This window comes from Podarcis liolepis (assembly GCF_965112155.1).
Source record: "Podarcis liolepis genome assembly, chromosome: 2".
In the NCBI taxonomy this organism is placed as follows: Eukaryota; Metazoa; Chordata; class Lepidosauria; order Squamata; family Lacertidae; genus Podarcis; species Podarcis liolepis.
Genome location: NC_139555.1, coordinates 109,812,630 through 109,829,165, shown reverse-complemented (window position 1 = coordinate 109,829,165; position 16,536 = coordinate 109,812,630). Strand labels below are relative to the sequence as shown.

The following is a 16,536-nucleotide window of genomic DNA, read 5'->3' as shown; positions in this document are numbered from 1 at the left end:
CTTAAAAATGTTTAGAGGTACTCTCGTTTTGACTCAAGGAAATCACCATTTCATAGTTCAAATCAGGGAAAATTAATACAGTAAACAGACAAAAGTACAAAGAACACGCATTACCTCATATTACACAGCTGACAGCTCACGGTAACTTCCATGTTGGCAAGAGGTTGTGTGTGTAACATCTTCCCGACTTTCATCAGTAAAACTCCACACATCCACGTTCCACACTGCTTCACACATTACACGCTCGCTTTCGTCTGAGACACAGGAAACACTGTGACAGGAAAGGAGGCTGCCATTGGAGGTGGTAACAACGAAACTGACCAATCACCGCTCTAGATTCCAACTCCTACTTCACACATTAAACGCTCGATTCTATCTGACACACAGGAAACAATGTGACAGGAAATGAGGCCGCCATCGGGGGTAGCAACGGAACTGACTATTCATAGAGAATAAGCTATTTTTTTTAATAAACAAAACAGTTTCTTCTCCTGTTAGATTCACAAAATGTTTAAGGGTACACTTATGGGAGTTGGAACTTAAGAGGTTAAGTTGTTCCCATGGTGCCTCAGCATTCTGACGTCAGATTTGGAAGCTGGGAGGAGCTTTCCTGTCTGTTCCTCTCCGGTCGTTGAGAGAGAGAGAGGCAGTTTGCCATGGCTGCGAGAAGTCCTGGAGAAATGATGAAATAAAAGAGCTGTAAATGGACATTACTGTGCTCTGTGTGTTTGTGGGAAACTAAGTGACAGTTTGCTGCTGTGTTTTACTCTGCTGGGCGTGACGGAGAAGAAGGAGCAGATCGCGCAGAGGAAGTGTGCCGGACCTGCCGAAGCTGCCATAAAGAGCTAATTGCGGATAATAAATCAATTAGCACGTCACGGACTAATCAAAACACCTACAGGTTATGGACCCCAAATTACCGCTTGTAAAACTGTCACTAGAGGCTGCCGGAATGCTTTGAAGTTGCGTTCGGATGGCAGTGGAGTTGGCGAAAGCGGAGGTCTGTGTTTGAGGCAAGCAGCTAGCTGAAAGACGCAAAGGTTTGCCTGTGCTGAATGCAGAAGTGCTGAGAACAGCGGAAATCGTTTCTCCACGGAGAGGAGCCGGAAGAGCTGGTGTTTTTGTAAGTACAGCTTGGGGCCCCTGGGGAGAACGGGAGAACCATGGCAGATGGCCAGGAGGTGTTTCAAGCTCCGTTTGAACAGCTTGAAGATCTCACCACCCAGTCGTGGGAAATCTGGGTCAGAAGGGCGAGAGCCTGGTTCTGGGCAACTGGCTTGTGGGACGTAAGCAAGAAAGAGCCGTCCACAAGCGAAGCGGCTGCTGCTGAAAGTGCAGGGCTGGTGGACAGAGATGCAGGAAAGCTGCAATCTGTTTCTCTGGAGGAGAAGATGCAGAGAGAGAAAGCTGAGAGAGCTGAGATCTGCATGTTGCGGGCAGGTGTGCATGCTAATTTGCAACATCACCTGGGAAGCGTTAAATCTGCGTGTGAGGCCTGGAGAGTGCTGAAACGTCTGTGTGAAGGCTCAGCAGGAGGCCAAGGGCAGATGGAAGCTGAAAGCCTAGAGATGGCTGGAGCCCCTGTTCCTGATGATTTAGCCTCAAGGAGTGCTAGTGAGCAAGTCGGGGGGGCGGAATGTTCCAAAGGCAAGTTTGAAAAGTTTTCCACTGTGCCTGCTGGAGTGGATTTCAGAGGGGGCGGATCTGGCAAGGAGTGCTTTTCCGGAAGAAGGAGGGCCAGGCCAGCTGAAAAGAGCCCCAGGCAGTGTTTTTCCACTGAAGTTCGTCGTTGCTACATTTGCAAGTCAGCTGACCACGTACGTCGAAATTGCCCCCACCGGAGCAGAGAGGCAAGGCAGGATGTTGTCAAGGTCAACTCCCATGGGAATCAGTCGGGTTTCCATGGCAACCAGTCTGGGAAAACAACCAGGCATGGGACTGAGGCTGGTGGACGTGCCAGGTGCCAGGAAGAGACTTATCAGATCACGGCTAGTCTGGCGTTGTTTGAAAACAGCTGTGAGAAAGGCTCAGAGTTTCGTTTCGTTATTGACTCTGCAGCTAATCGCAACTTGATTCCAGAGACCCCTGCTGTCGAGGGGTGGAATTGCAAGGCAATTCCGGCCGGGAAAACTGTGCTGTTTGCAAATGGACAGAAAAAATATGTGACTAACGTTACAAATCTCTTTATGTCTATTTTACAGGAAACGTTGGAGTGTTGTACCGTTCCTGGGATGCACCACTGTCTCTTATCTGTGCCTTATTTGTTAAAAAAGGGCTTTAAGGTTTCTTTTGAGGATGACGTCTGCACAATCTCCAAAGGAGGGAGGATGCTTGCCAAGGTTAAAAAGGGGCAGAATGATCTTTTCATTCTTAAAACGTCTCTGGGGGGTGAGGGGAAGGTTGAGAAAGCACAAGCACTGCGTGCTACAATTCCCAATCATGATGCATGTGTACACGCTTGGCATGCTAGGACAGCTCATGGCTCTGTAGAAGAACTACAGACGCTACCCGAGGTCGCTAACGGTTGCCACATTGTAGAATGTGGATGTGCGATGGATTGTGAAGCATGCAGACATGCAAAGGTAAAAGGGTGCAGTTACCCACAGGTGGATAGGGTAACCGAAAAACCTTTTGAGCTAGTTCACATAGATCTGTTGGGTCCTGTAAAGGAACCAAGTCTGGGAGGGTCAAGGTTTCTGCTCTCGATGCAGGATAATTTTACGCAGAATTCCTGGACCCATGGTCTCAAATCCAAGGATGATGCAGCACAGCTGATCAAAGGGTGGATTGAGGGGGTGGAACAAAGGTTTTCCACCAAAGTGCAAGCTGTCACAAGTGACAGAGGAGCTCAATTTACAGGTTCTGCTTTGCAGAAGTTCTTTCGCAAGAAAGGGATACGTCACACAGTGACTTCACCCAATCAGAGGGGGGAGGCAGAGCTCCGATGTCAGGCTCTGGTCCAGACTGCAAAGGTGTTGCTGAAGGATTCTGGGTTGCCACCAAAGTTTTGGCTGGAGGCAATCAGGTATGTGAGCTTCACCTGGAATCGGACCTACAATTCAGTGGTAGGTGACACACCGTTTGGCTTGTTGCATGGCAGGAAACCCCAGATTCATTTTCTGCGCAAGTTTGGGTCGGAAGCATCTGTGCCAGTGCCTAAAGTTTTGCAGGGGCCAGATGGATCCAAGTTCCGGAAAATGATCTTCTGTGGGTATGAGCCAGCAGCGCATGCATGGAGGTTTGCGTTCCCATCAGGTGATCAGAGTAAACTGCTGATCAGCAAACACGCTGAGTTCTATGAGCAGGATGAAAAGTCAAAGGCTGCTGTCAAGCGTGATGTTCTCTCAGAGTGTCTCTCTGATTCAGAACAGGAAGATTCTGAGGGGGAGGAAGAAGAGGCTGAGTCTGCTGATGACGATCAGGTCACTGATCAAGGTCTGGAGCAGGGTGGGGCATCTCCACAAGTTGTTAAAAGGGAGGCCAAGAGTGAGCCCAGTTCTCCTGTGAGTGTGATGGAGAGGATTCGAAAACGCTTTAAGTCAGAGGGGGAATCCCGTGATGCTGAGGACACAGTTCCTGGTGGCAGTGAGTCAGAGGTAACATCTGAGTTTGTGCCCAGGCGATCCAGTCGCACAACGAAGGGTGTTCCACCGGAAAGATACCAAGCCACAGGTGCGTTGGTAAGTTTCGCACAGTGTGAACCTGATAGTTACGTGGATGTTCCACAGGTATTGTCAGAATGTGTGGCAGAGGGGGTATGGGAGTTGGAACTTAAGAGGTTAAGTTGTTCCCATGATGCCTCAGCATTCTGACGTCAGATTTGGAAGCTGGGAGGAGCTTTCCTGTCTGTTCCTCTCCGGTCGTTGAGAGAGAGAGAGGCAGTTTGCCATGGCTGCGAGAAGTCCTGGAGAAATGATGAAATAAAAGAGCTGTAAATGGACATTACTGTGCTCTGTGTGTTTGTGGGAAACTAAGTGACAGTTTGCTGCTGTGTTTTACTCTGCTGGGTGTGACGGAGAAGAAGGAGCAGATCGCGCAGAGGAAGTGTGCCGGACCTGCCGAAGCTGCCATAAAGAGCTAATTGCGGATAATAAATCAATTAGCACGTCACGGACTAATCAAAACACCTACAACACTTACCCCCATCCCCCCAGAAAAAAGCACTGCTCTTGGCTACGAATCTGATCCTTTGTTAGGCAGGACGTTCTCTCTCATAGATATACGTGAGGCGGGAATTGCAAATTTTGTAGACTTAAGAAGCATGTTGGTAATAATGACTAATAATAATAACTGAATAGAGACGAAAGGGAGAGAAATGGAGGACTGGGAAGGAGCTAAAAATGCTCGTAGTTCTATATGCTCTCATCTTTGTCTATATTCTTGTCCTCTAGAGCCGCCATACTTTGAGGTGGAGACTCTCAGCCGGAGTGCAGAACAAAGCACTCCCAATGCCCAGCCTGAAAGTGAGACAACCAGACATGCACAGGTAACATGACCAAGGCAGAATAATGCTGCTGCATTTGGGGGGTACAGATTCTTGAAGCTTCAGGAACTTTTTCCTTTCTTCTTCTGTGCAGGACCATATTCTGGCACAAGCTGCTCCCACCATGTGATTCCCTAGGATGGGCTGTCATAGCATAGGCTAAGAGGGACCCTGACCCAAAAGGTGGAGCTAGCTGCTCCAGCACCCAGAGTGGTCCGAGGGGGCGGGGCTAGCCGCCCGCGGGGGTGCGCCAGCAGAGCATCCGAGGGGGTGCGACAGGGAGCATCCTAGGGGGGTGCGACGGCAGCGGGGGGCGTCCTGGGGGGGGTGCCAGTGGTGGGGAGAGTCCCAGGGGGCCGCCCACAGCAATGTCACCCCCCCTCAGGGATGACACCCTGGGCAGGCCGCACCCACCTTTCTCTGCCTCTGTTCTGACCTCTAACTCAGTGTTTCTCAACCTTGGGCCTCCAGCTGTTTTTGGACTACAACTCCCATCATCCCTAGCTAGCAAGACCAGTGGTCAGAGATGATGGGAATTGTAGTTCAAAAACAGCTGGAGGCCCAAGGTTGGGAAACACTGCTCTAACTCCACCGTTAGTTTGCGTTCATAGTGGATAAATCTGATAGGGTCACCATATTTCAAAAAGTGGAAATCTGGACACAAAAGTTGTTGGGCTTCCCCCCCCCCCCACTTTTTTGCCGATTTTCGGAAATTCCACCCAGTCACTATTTCCACGTGTATGGCAGCTCCAATTTTGACAAAACAGGAGTGGAAATTGCCAGTGCAGGAGTCAATCCAATGAATATGGTCAGCATTCACTGTTGCCAAAAGAAGTGTAATTGATTGCATAAATTTGCATTGGCTTCCCTTTGCCCTGAAATGAATGGGGTGGAATAATATAATGGCAATATAGTTTGTGTAATTAATTACACAAATTACGTAAGCTATGTAATTTCGTCGCAGCAGACAGGAAGGTGAATAATGTCAGTTTTGGCAGAAGATGAACTGCAGCAGAGTGGCAACAGTGCTGCGTGTGCTGAGTATGGGGTGGGATGGAAAATGATGCCCCCTGGCAGCCTTAAGTCTACTTTTCTCAACTGCATCATGTCCAATTGTTGAAGAGGAGGGACTCTTCCCACTAACAGAGCCTCTGGTAAAGTTTATTTGCATAGAAGAAACAAGGGGAGGAATAATCCACGCCTGGTTAGACTCCACCTGGTGAGTTCAATGTTGCTTTCTTGCAGAAGGAAAATGATCAGCAGGGAAGTATCCCTTGCAAATCCTCTCTGGGAGAGCACAAGAGATCAAACTCTGACAGCACCTGTGAACCAGCGAGCAGCGGTGAGGACACAGCCGAGTCAGATAACAGGAGCCTGGTTTCTGCAGATGTGGTGAGGTTCTGCTGTGCTTCACTTAAGCCCCGTCCGCCCTGATCTGCAGACCCCTGAAACCAGATTGCAGGAAACACTGGCTGCTAAATCCAATATATCCTCATGTTGTTTTAACAAACTTCCCAGAGGTGTGCCCTGTTATGCATATCTCTTGTTTCCCATCCCAGAGCTATGTCTTGTCCTCTTCTGTTTCTGTGTCTTTTCCCATCTGTTCCTAACCATTTCCGCACTTCCAACCTACATCCCTTCCAACCTGCACCCGTAGAGGCCTATACATTTGCAGCCATGCTGGAATGATTCAAATTTGATATGCAATTGGCACGTGATCGCCTTCTCCTTTTGGAAGAAGGCAGAACAGGGGCAGGACAGAAGTTGTAGGCCGTGCTTATAAGCACTCCGCCAACACACAAGGGGGCCGGGAACAGAACCCCCACACGAAATGGGGTTATATACACTCAATGCTGCCACTTCATTCTTATAAAAAGGCTTTTTTCCATCGATGAAAGGAGTTTTCACTGAGTGTTTATAGAACTGCACCATTGAAACCGTGGTTTCGAAGAAATAACTTTGTATTTGGATGGTGCATCTATAAGTCTCAGCCAGATCTTTTTAGAAGTGGCCTTCCCTCTGAGGTGAATGAAGGGGGAATGGCTGTTCCAAAATCATACCTGCCAGCTCCAGCTTTATGTGAACATAATTGCATTTTTTGCCTGATTGTGAATGCCTTTCTAGGTGACTAAAAAGTTTTTTAGTCTACAGATTTCATTGATTAAAGTCCCCTTAATGAGATCAAGATCTTGCTCAAAGCTCCCTCATTCTTGGCCTGCATCCCTCAGTTAGCTCTCTCGCACCCAGGGCTTTTTCCTCCCTCAGCCGCAACTCAGTTCCGGCACCTCTCAGATGGCCGCCAGAGGGGAGTCTCATTCACGTTGAGTTCTGGCACCTCTTTTTCCAGAAAAATAGCACTACTCACACCTCATATCCTCTCATCCTAGCATATCCTTCTCCCTGCTTCCCAAAATTTGCTCTCCTCACAGTTCTGTTATCTCCTTCAGGGAGACCCCATTGACAAGCAGGAGTCGGCGTTTGTGAGCAGTCTGCAGGATTCGGCCTGTCTCTTGGCAGAGGCCCAGGCCTCCTTGGAGAACCTTGAGAAACGCTTTGCTTCGGGCATCCACATGCTAGAATCCTTAGTCGGCCAGCAGGGGGCACCGGGCCGAAGCTGCCACAGTGATGGAGCCTTGCCTAAGCAAGTGGCACTGGGTGAGATTGAATTGTAGAGTTGGAAGAGACCCCAAGAATCATCTAGTCCAACCCCCTGCAGTGGATTCCTCAAGCTGTAGATCCTTAACCTTAAAACATTTGAGATGGGCTGTCCAAATTATATTTTGTGGTTTAAAAGAGTGTGGTTTCAGTAAACTGAACAAAGCATGGAAAGATTTACTGTTAAGGTTACAATCTTAGTAGGAATTATTGAGGGACGAGGCAAAATGCAAATCATTTTGAGGGTCTTTTATACAATCAAGTGGCGTATAATTTTTGTGAAATAAATTATTTGCATAGATAGATGGATAGATAGATAAAAGCTATCTATCTATCTATAATATAGAAATGTCTATCCCCCACAGTGGCGAATGGGAAGTACCGTATTTTTTGCACCATAACACTCACTTTTTTCCTCCTAGAAAGTAAGGGGAAATGTCTGTGCGTGTTATGGAGGAAATGCCTACGGGTGGCATGCCTACGGATTTTCCTCCTCTAAAAACTACATGCGTGTTATGGTCGGGTGCGTGTTATAGAGCGAAAAATACGGTAATACAGAGTTGAACTGATGGAATTGGCCTTTTGTGTATTGAGCTGTGCCATCAGTTTACAAAACATCACTGTTTCCCAGCCTCAGTTGTGTATCTATCAAAGGGGAATTTTGAACCTGCTAGGTCAGGGGTCAGCAAACCTTTTCAGTAGGGGGCCCAGTCCACTGTCCCTCAGACCTTGTGGGAGGCCGAACTATATTTTGGGGGGAAATGATGAACGAATTCCTATGCCCCACAAATAACCCAGAGATGCATTTTAAATAAAAGGACACATTAAAGGTAAAGGGACCCCTGACCATTAAGTCCAGTCGTGGCCGACTCTGGGGTTGCGGCGCTCATCTCGCTTTATTAGCCAAGGGAGCCGGTGTACAGCTTCTGGGTCATGTGCCCAGCATGACTAAGCCGCTTCTGGCAAACCAGAGCAGTGCACAGAAACGCCATTTCCCGCCAGAGTGGTACCTATTTATCTACTTGCCCTTTGACGTGCTTTCGAACTGCTGGGTTGCCAGGAGCAGGGACTGAGCAACGGGAGCTCACCCTGTCGCGGGGATTCGAACCGCCAACCTTCTGATCAGCAAGCCCTAGGCTCCGTGGTTTAACCCACAGCGCCACCTGCACCCCTAAAGGACACATTACACTCATGTAAAAACACACTGATTCCCAGACTGTCTGTGGGCCAGATTTAGAAGGTGATTGAGCCGGATCCGGCCCCCGGGCCTACCCACGTGCTAGATTCCATATCCAAGCAATCAAATGATGTTGCTCATGGCCTACATTATGCCATACCAAATTCTTGCCTCCATTCTTAAGATTAACGTGCACCTGTCTCCACCTGCAGAAAAGTGCAAGGATCACACTCAAAACCGCTCCCTGCAGACCCTCATTGATTTGTCAGCCAAGGCTAGGAAAAAGAAACAGGTAGAATTGTATTTTTATTTTATTATTTTTTTGTAAGGAGAAAGCTGCCAGCTCCCTGTGTCATTCCCTTATGGAATCCTAACCATTCCCTAACGGTAATAATTTTCTCCACAGCGAAATCCTGTCTCTGCAGAGATTTGCCATAGGAAAGAGAGCACCCCTGAAGGGCCACCTTGCTGCTTGCAAACGTACGTGGGTTGAACATTTTCACACAGGGTTTCAGCTCCTGTTACCTGATAGATCTGATAAGCAATGCGCCTTCTTGTTTCAAAGGCATTTTCACAACTTCCCTAAAATCCGTGGCTCAGTTGATCTTCCAGTTGGTATGTTCTTGCTGGATTTTGATCCTATGCAAGTAAATCCCAGTGGATTCAACGGGACTTTCTCCCAAGGAAGAAGGCACAGGGTTGCTGCACCCTTAGGGGCGGTATCCTGCTAAACTCAGTTCTGCCACCGCAAGAACTTCTGGCTGCACAACAGAACTTCCCCTCCCTCTCCTCTTCCCATGATCAGTTCCGGAGGATTTAGGATTTAATGTTCAAATCTTTATCTCATAAACATTTTCCCCCCTGTTTAAAATTTAGGAGGTCTTGGCTTTGCGCTGACCTCTCAGCAGTATAGGGACAGACGTCTTTCTTTTCGTTTTAATATTTTAAATCAGGGGTGAGGAACCCGGGGCCCTCCAAATCTCGTTGGGCCACAGTGCCCCCATCTTTCCTGGTCACTGGCCTGATGGCTGGGGCTGACGTGGGTTGAGGACCACAGTTTCTCCAGGCCCTGTTTCAAATCAAATTAAGGGACAGACGGGTGGCTTCGTCAGACCCAGGTCTTCTCAAGTAGATGGGGTCAGGGTGGCAAAGACACAGTCTCTCACAGGGGAAAGAGTGGCAGGATCTCCTGGTTATTCACAAGCAAGACTGACCTGGAATGCTTTATAAGGAAGCAGGGTGTGTATCACATGGCCGGCCCTGTTTTGTAGGGACAGAAAGTTGCACCACCTTGATGCCAGCAAGAAAACCCAGAGGTTTTCTCCACTCGCACCATTGCCTAGAAAGATCATTAAAATAAAAAATCAAAGCGCTACAAGACCCAGAAGTCCCAACAGTATTGCTTCCTCCTACTTACATTTGTTGGTAATTACTCTTCTGAACTCGTTTCTAAAACCAGGCATGTACATTCTGGAATTTACCGTATTTTTCGCACCATAGGACGCACTTTTTCCCTCCTAAAAAGCAATGGAAAATATGTGTGCGTCCTATGGAGCGAATGCAGGGGGGAGGCAGGCGGGAAAAGCCCTCAAGAGCCGCACACAAGCTTCGTGCACTCTTGCGGGCTTTTCTCTAGGAGGGAGAAGGGACTGACTGGCTGCAGCAGTACCTTCTCCCTCCTGGGGGAAAAGCCCCCAAGAGCGGCACCCTCTTTAAAGGCTGTGCGGCTCCTGCGGGCTTTTCTACGAGGTGGGGGAATTCCCCCACCTCCCAGAAAAGCCAGGAGAAGCCGCACAGCCCCTTTAAAGAGCGCGCAGCTTCTGCGGGAGGTGGGGGAAGCTGCAGCAGATTCCCTCCTCCCGGGCTCCCTTTGAAGCGGCAGTGTGGGAGGGGAGCAGCTTACACTCGTGTAAGCAGCTCCTCTCCCACTTTCCTCCTTCAAAGCAACTACGGAGGAGGGAAGGAAGGGGACCATGGATCCTCCGCTGCTCGAGGCTTCAGCGGATTCCCTCCTCCGTAATTGCTTTGAAGCAGGGAAGTGGGAGGGGCAGCTTACACTCGTGTAAGCAGCTCCTTTCCCACTTTCCTGCTTCAAAGCAACCACGGAGAAGGGAAAGAGGGGGCCCATGGATCCTCTTCGCTGCTCGAGGCTGCAGCAGATTCCCTCCTCCCGGGCTCCCTTTGGAGCAGCAAAGTGGGAGGGGAGCAGTTTACACTTGTGTAAGCAGCTCCTCTCCCACTTTCCTCCTTCAAAGCAACCACGGAGGAGGGAAGGAAGGGGACCATGGATCCTCCGCTACTGGAGGCTTCAGCGGATTCCCTCCTCCGTGATTGCTTTGAAGCGGCAATGTGGGAGGGGAGCAGCTTACACTCGTGTAAGCAGCTCCTCTCCCACTTTCCTGCTTCAAAGCAACTACGGAGGAGAGAAGGAAGGGGACCATGGATCCTCCGCTGCTCACGGCTGCAGCGGATTCCTCCTCCTTGATTGCTGGGAGTTTCTCTGGGCAGAAATTCCCTCAGCTTAAGTGGGGTGGGGGAAGTGTGGCAGGTAGGGGGGTACTGAGAGACACATGTCTCTCAGATGAAAATTGGGAGTGGGCATTGTGTGAAGTGGCTGTGGATCTCCTGCCGCAGAACTGTAGGACTGTATAGAGTTGGGAGGGCCACCCAAGGGTCATCTAGCCCAGCCCCCTCACAATGTAGGAATCACAGCTAAAGAATGCCAGGCAGATGGTCCCCCAACCGCTGCTTAAAAGCCTCCAGTGATGGAGACCCCAAACACCTTCCGAGGTCATAGAATTGCAGGGTTGGAAGGGAACCCCAGGAGTCATCTAGTCCAGCCCCGGTGGACAGCGGGCGCAATCCATCCCGTTGCGCAAGACTAAAGATGCTGCGCAAGGCTAAAGAAGAAGCCAAGGCAGTGAGCGGGATGGATCGCGCTTGCTGCCTTGTCTTCTTTAGCTGCACTGGAGAGGTTTAGCTCCTGGCTGGAGAGGTTGCGCGGCTATGGATCCCGCGCGCTGTCTTGGCTTCTTTGCTCTTTGGGGCTGGGGGGGGAGAACCCGGGCTTCCCCCGCAGCCCCGAGAAGCTCTGGGAGAAGTGGACAGGCTGCATGCAGCCTGTCCGTTGCTCTTTGGGGCTGGGGGGAGGATAATATTTTTTTCCTTGATTTCCCCCTCTAAAAACTAGGTGCGTCCTGTGGTCCGGTGCGTCCAATAGAGCGAAAAATACGGTACTTCTGCCTTACGTTTCTCTCATTTCTATATATATAAAAAATACCACATGGAACTGTGTTTCAAATACATCTTGAACCTCCCTCCACAGGTTGGACCTCCTTCAGGAAATCATCCAGGAGCTGCAAGGAAAAGGCGATTCTCCCACTGTGAGCCAAAGTAGGTGGAGCAGTCTGTGTGCATACATACTTTTAAAGCACATTTATAGCGCCAGTTCCCCCCAAACTTCAGTTTGCCCCTCACAGCTACAGTTCCCAGCATCCTTAACCAACCACAGTTCACATGTGCTTTAAATGCATGGCGTGTAGGTCTGAAGGATGAAGCACATATATATCCACTGTTCTAAATATGTGGCAGAGTAGTGAAATAAGTTATTTGTTTATGTATCGAAACAGTTGTACAGTGGTACCTCGGGTTAAGTATTTAATTCGTTCCGGAGGTCTGTTCTTAACCTGAAACTGTTCTTAACCTGAAGCACCACTTTAGCTAATGGGGCCTCCCACTGCCGCCGCACCACCGGAGCACGATTTCTGTTCTCATCCTGAAGCAAAGTTCTTAACCCGAGGTACTATTTCTGGTTTAGTGGAGTATGTAACCTGAAGCTTATGTAACCCAAGGTACCACTGTGTGTGTGTGTGTGTGTGTGTGTGTATATATCTTTGCTATCTTGCATCTTCATTCACGCTTGCAACACCACATCATACTCCAAGCTGGCCTGTTTCCTTTATGTTCATTTTTTAAAGCACCACTTTTGCATTTCTAATATTAGAAGTTCATGCTCATTAGGCCCTTATTTTATTTTTTTAAAGCATGGTAATTAAATTGGAGGGCTATGAATAAGTACTCAGAACACAGGAGTGGTCAGGGAGATGAGCCGCTCAGTTCTGTCCCGAGCTAACCTGCCACCTACCTGCCTATAACTTGAATGGCTTCCCTTCAACTTGGAGAGAAATAGGTATACATCTGGCCAGAAGGTGGCAGGTGATGCCTGCTCTTTAAAAAACAAAACAAAACTTAGTTAATGAGTTTATTATACAAGGTAGGATTTTGGAAGGCAAAATATACAGTGGTACCTCAGGTTACATTCGCTTCAGGTTGTATACGCTTCAGGTTACAGACTCCGCTAACCCAGAAATAGTGCTTCAGGTTAAGAACTTTGCTTCAGGATGAGAACAGAAATTGTGCTCCGGCGGCATGGCGGCAGCAGGAGGCCCCATTAGCTAATGTGGTGCTTCAGGTTAAGAACAGTTTCAGGTTAAGAATGGAGCTCCGGAACGAATTAAGAACTTAACCCAAGGTACCACTGTACACAACAAACCAATTCTGTACAGGTGTGAGTTGTCCCAGGTAATAAAGCAGCTGGAAGAAGAGGCAGAAGTTTCAACAAACTTGCACCATCGTGGATGTCACCATGTTGTCAAAGGCCCTGGGTTCGATCCAGTTCGTAGGATTATAAAAGGGGTTGCACACGACATCTGCGAAGGAATTATGCAGCTTCCTGAACATACTGTGAATTTTGTTGCCCCCGAGTGCCGTGTTGGAAGAACCCACCACCATCACAAACTCCACCTTGGAATTGGTCACGTAGCCATATACTTTGTAGTCTTCAGTTGAGGAGAGCAACCCCAGGCAGAGCGCTCTCTGGTCCACAAGAGCTTTTGCCATAGCAGAGATTTCCTCATCCACAACACCAAGAGACGTGTAGTGGAACGTCAGTTCATTTTCTGTCAGGATGCCATATTTGGTACCGGAGGGTTTGCTTCCTGTGGCTGCTCTTTTTGTGTGTGTTGTATACATACCCAAAGTACAGAGGCAACCTTTTTAGGCTTTGTGGGGGAAGACTTCAGCAGCAAGCCTAGAGTGGCCAGCTCCCTTCAAGAGGTGTGTGGAGTTGAATGAGGAGGAAACTGAAGTCAACTGAAGGTCTGTCCACAACTTAACTTCTGCCCCTCTCTTTCCAAGCAGAAGTCTGTATTTTAAAACTGTGTGTCCGTGTGTGTGTGTGTTTTTGCCCAGAATTTTCCCTGTGAAAACCTGCTCTATGATTCTATGACTCCTTGAAGCTGAATCGGAGCAAATGTCAATTCAGGTTTTCCAAGGATAGACATTTGCTGCAATTCAGCTTTAAAGAATGGATTCTGACATTGAAATCTGCAGAGCAAAAAAAAAAGGGGGGGGGGCTGCATGGATGTGGAGATTTAAATCACAGACCGTGCCTGGAAAGAGCAGAGGAAAGCTCAGTGTGGATAAGCCCTCAGACAGGGCATGGGTTCGGAAAATAAAATAGGAGCATATATGAACATATTTTTGCATAATAAAATTTGGCTTGCTGGCCAGAGGATGCAGGAAACCATTCACACTGCCTTGAGCCCTGCTTCTGAACCCTTGAAGTCTCTAGTCAGCTCCCTTCTCGGTCTTCTGAGATTTCAGTGGTCTTCCCCACATGCTGTCCAAACTACCGTATTTTTTCGTATATAAGATGCCCCCATGTATAAGACGGCCCCTATTTTTTAAAACCCAAAATTAAGAAATTAAGTTGTTTAGCTTTTGGGGGTGGGGGGGTCACTTCCGCCAATCGCTCACCCGCCTGCCCACCACTGCTAATCGCTTGCCACAGCCACAGCCGATCGCACACCTCGCCGCAGCCGCCAGTTGCCTTGCCACTACCACCAATCACCCGCCCAGTCGCCGCTGCCAGTCACATGCTTGCTGCTGCCATTAATCGCACGTCCTCCCTCTGCATTCACTATCCATGTGTAGGATGACACCCAATTTTTGCCTATTTTTTTTTAAGCAAAAAGCATAGTCTTATACACAGAAAAATACAGTATCTTTACCCTCATTCTCTTGGAGAGCAGATCCATAAGCAACAGTTGAGATTCGTAGGACACTGAGATGCTCAGTGTCAAATTCCTCCCTTGTGCAAAATCTCTTTCTGTATTTGTTCTAGAGATGAACCAGGAAGTACCATCTGTACCCAAAATAGGAGAGGGAACATAGCTTAACAATAAAGCATGACTTTTGCATGCAGGAGATACGAGGTTCAGCCTCTGGCATCCCCAGTTAAAGGATCAGGACTCCACAGGTGATGTGGAGAGCCATTGCCAGAGTAAGCAACACAAGGTGGACAAATAGATTTCTGTGTTGCTAAGCGTGGAATCTTAACTGACTCGTCGCAGCATAGCATTGTGTCTCATAAAACCCCACCCCTCACTTCCTTAGGGCAGCAAGCAAGGAATGGAAAAGGACAAGCTCCTGTCTCAGGGCAAAAGAAAGCAACTCCAGTCCCCGCTGCAGGGCAAGGGGCGGTTGCTAGCTTGAAGAACCAGTGAGTGATCCTTACCATAACCGTTCCACTGGAGAGACAGGACTGGACCGGACCAGAGCTCCTATTCTGAAATAAAAGCAATCTGCATCCTCGTTCCTTTATCAACCTGTATGGACCTTGAGAATCTACTGCCATGGATACACAACTTCTGACGCGCTAATTAAATAGTTCAAATGATTCCTGTACTTCTGTGCAAGTTCTGTTTATAATTTGTGTTACCAGCGTCAACCAAAATAATTTGCAGAGGACTCTGGGCGGGGGGGGGAGGGGGCGCTACAGGTCAGATTTGTGCAGAGGCTTTCAACCCTGTCAAAGGCTGGCCGTGAGTCCAGAAGGGGTCAGGGTTCTTTCTAACCAATTCCCTCAGGTGCACATTGTTTAACTCACTTACATTTGTCTTTTGTGCTAGTAAAGGTAAAGGGACCCCTGACCATTAGGTACAGTTGTGACAGACTCTGGGGTTGCGGTGCTCATCTCGCTTTACTGGCCGAGGGAGCCGGCGTACAGCTTCCGGGTCATGTGGCCAACATGACTAAGCCGCTTTTGGTGAACCAGAGCAGCACACGGAAATGCCGTTTACCTTCCCGCCGGAGTGGTACCTATTTATCTACTTGCACTTTGACGTGCTTTTGAACTGCTAGGTTGGCAGATGCCCAAATGTAGGCATATTGATACTGCTGTGTGTGTGTGTGTGTGTGTGTGTGTGTGTGTGTGTGTGTTTATACAGAAAAGCTTAGTCCCGTGTTTTCAAAACAAACAACATGAACGCAATTGGGGTGTACCATTCTAGAAACGTAACTTTCCCCCATTGGGACGAGGAGGGGCAATGAACAGGATTGAGATCACAGTACGTACTAAGCAGAATGAGGATGGGGTTAACCCTTTCCTCTTACCCTGCAATCCTAATGAAACCCCTACCTCTGATCTACTATTAGCCTCCAGAAGAATGGCTCCATTGATCCTGATTATATTGGATTGCAACCTGAGGGGGAAAGGGTTAGGCCTCACTGCCGATTGAGAGCTCCCAGTTCTTTTTGGGGAGCCCACAGACCTCCATAAGCTGTCCTGGAAGGTCCTAACAAAGGAAGGCATGATGCTTTGCTTATCCCTCGTTTAATCTGAGAACTACGAAATGGCTTCCTCACCTGGGTCCTTCTAACCAGCCTGGAGCAGGCTTAGATTTCATAACGCAACAGCATCGTTTGTCCCTCAGACCATTCAGTGCAGCCAGATAGCAGGGCTATAGCGGCATTGCAATAAAATTTGGGGTTCTGTTTTCAGTCCGGCTTTACGTCGCTTATCTTCTCTGCAAAATGAAGGGAGAACAGCTTTGGGGATTTGTTTTGGTTTTTAAAAGGGCACTTTACACACAAACAGCTGGACTCTAAGACCCACATGGGAGCTTTTTGAGCAGGGTGCTAGCACTCCTCTGACCTAACAGGTACCTCCATTTGCAACTCTACAATCTAATGCAAAGTTAAACGTGCAGGTGTTCTTCGCCACCCAGTCTCTGTCTCTCTCTCTCTCTGCTTTCCAATGTGTAACAGCATTTCCTTATGGAACAAGTGAAATATCATCGTAATTGTCATAATTCTTAATGTAGTGGGGAAGGATGCTTTGAGGCATTGGTTGCTGGGATTTGGGCAGGCAGTGAGTCAA

At 48.5% G+C, this 16,536-nt stretch overlaps 2 protein-coding genes across 11 annotated transcripts in view; one reads left to right on the top strand and one right to left on the bottom strand.

Moving 5' to 3' along the window:
• LOC310701155 (inactive serine/threonine-protein kinase TEX14-like) overlaps positions 1 to 15,054 on the top strand; it is a 31,682-nt gene extending 16,628 nt beyond the window's left edge. For 5 of the 10 annotated variants that reach the window (XM_083491531.1, XM_083491529.1, XM_083491536.1 and 2 more), the window contains 7 exons: positions 4,392 to 4,486; positions 5,729 to 5,875; positions 6,931 to 7,138; positions 8,528 to 8,607; positions 8,722 to 8,795; positions 11,641 to 11,708; positions 14,772 to 15,054. In XM_083491531.1, the coding sequence (XP_083347657.1) occupies positions 4,392 to 4,486; positions 5,729 to 5,875; positions 6,931 to 7,138; positions 8,528 to 8,607; positions 8,722 to 8,795; positions 11,641 to 11,708; positions 14,772 to 14,881 (782 nt within the window). In that variant the 3' untranslated portion in view covers positions 14,882 to 15,054. Of the gene's footprint in view, positions 1 to 4,391; positions 4,487 to 5,728; positions 5,876 to 6,930; positions 7,139 to 8,527; positions 8,608 to 8,721; positions 8,796 to 11,640; positions 11,713 to 14,499 lie in introns of all 10 variants that reach the window. The other 5 variants (XM_083491533.1, XM_083491532.1, XM_083491530.1 and 2 more) reach the window with 2 other exon arrangements.
• LOC310700926 (trafficking protein particle complex subunit 2-like protein) lies at positions 12,907 to 13,346 on the bottom strand (the record flags this gene model as incomplete). Its single annotated transcript, XM_083490879.1, has 1 exon — positions 12,907 to 13,346. One exon carries the CDS (start codon positions 13,344 to 13,346, stop codon positions 12,930 to 12,932), a length of 417 nt encoding a protein of 138 aa, XP_083347005.1. The 3' UTR covers positions 12,907 to 12,929.
• Positions 15,055 to 16,536: the final 1,482 nt, after the last annotated feature.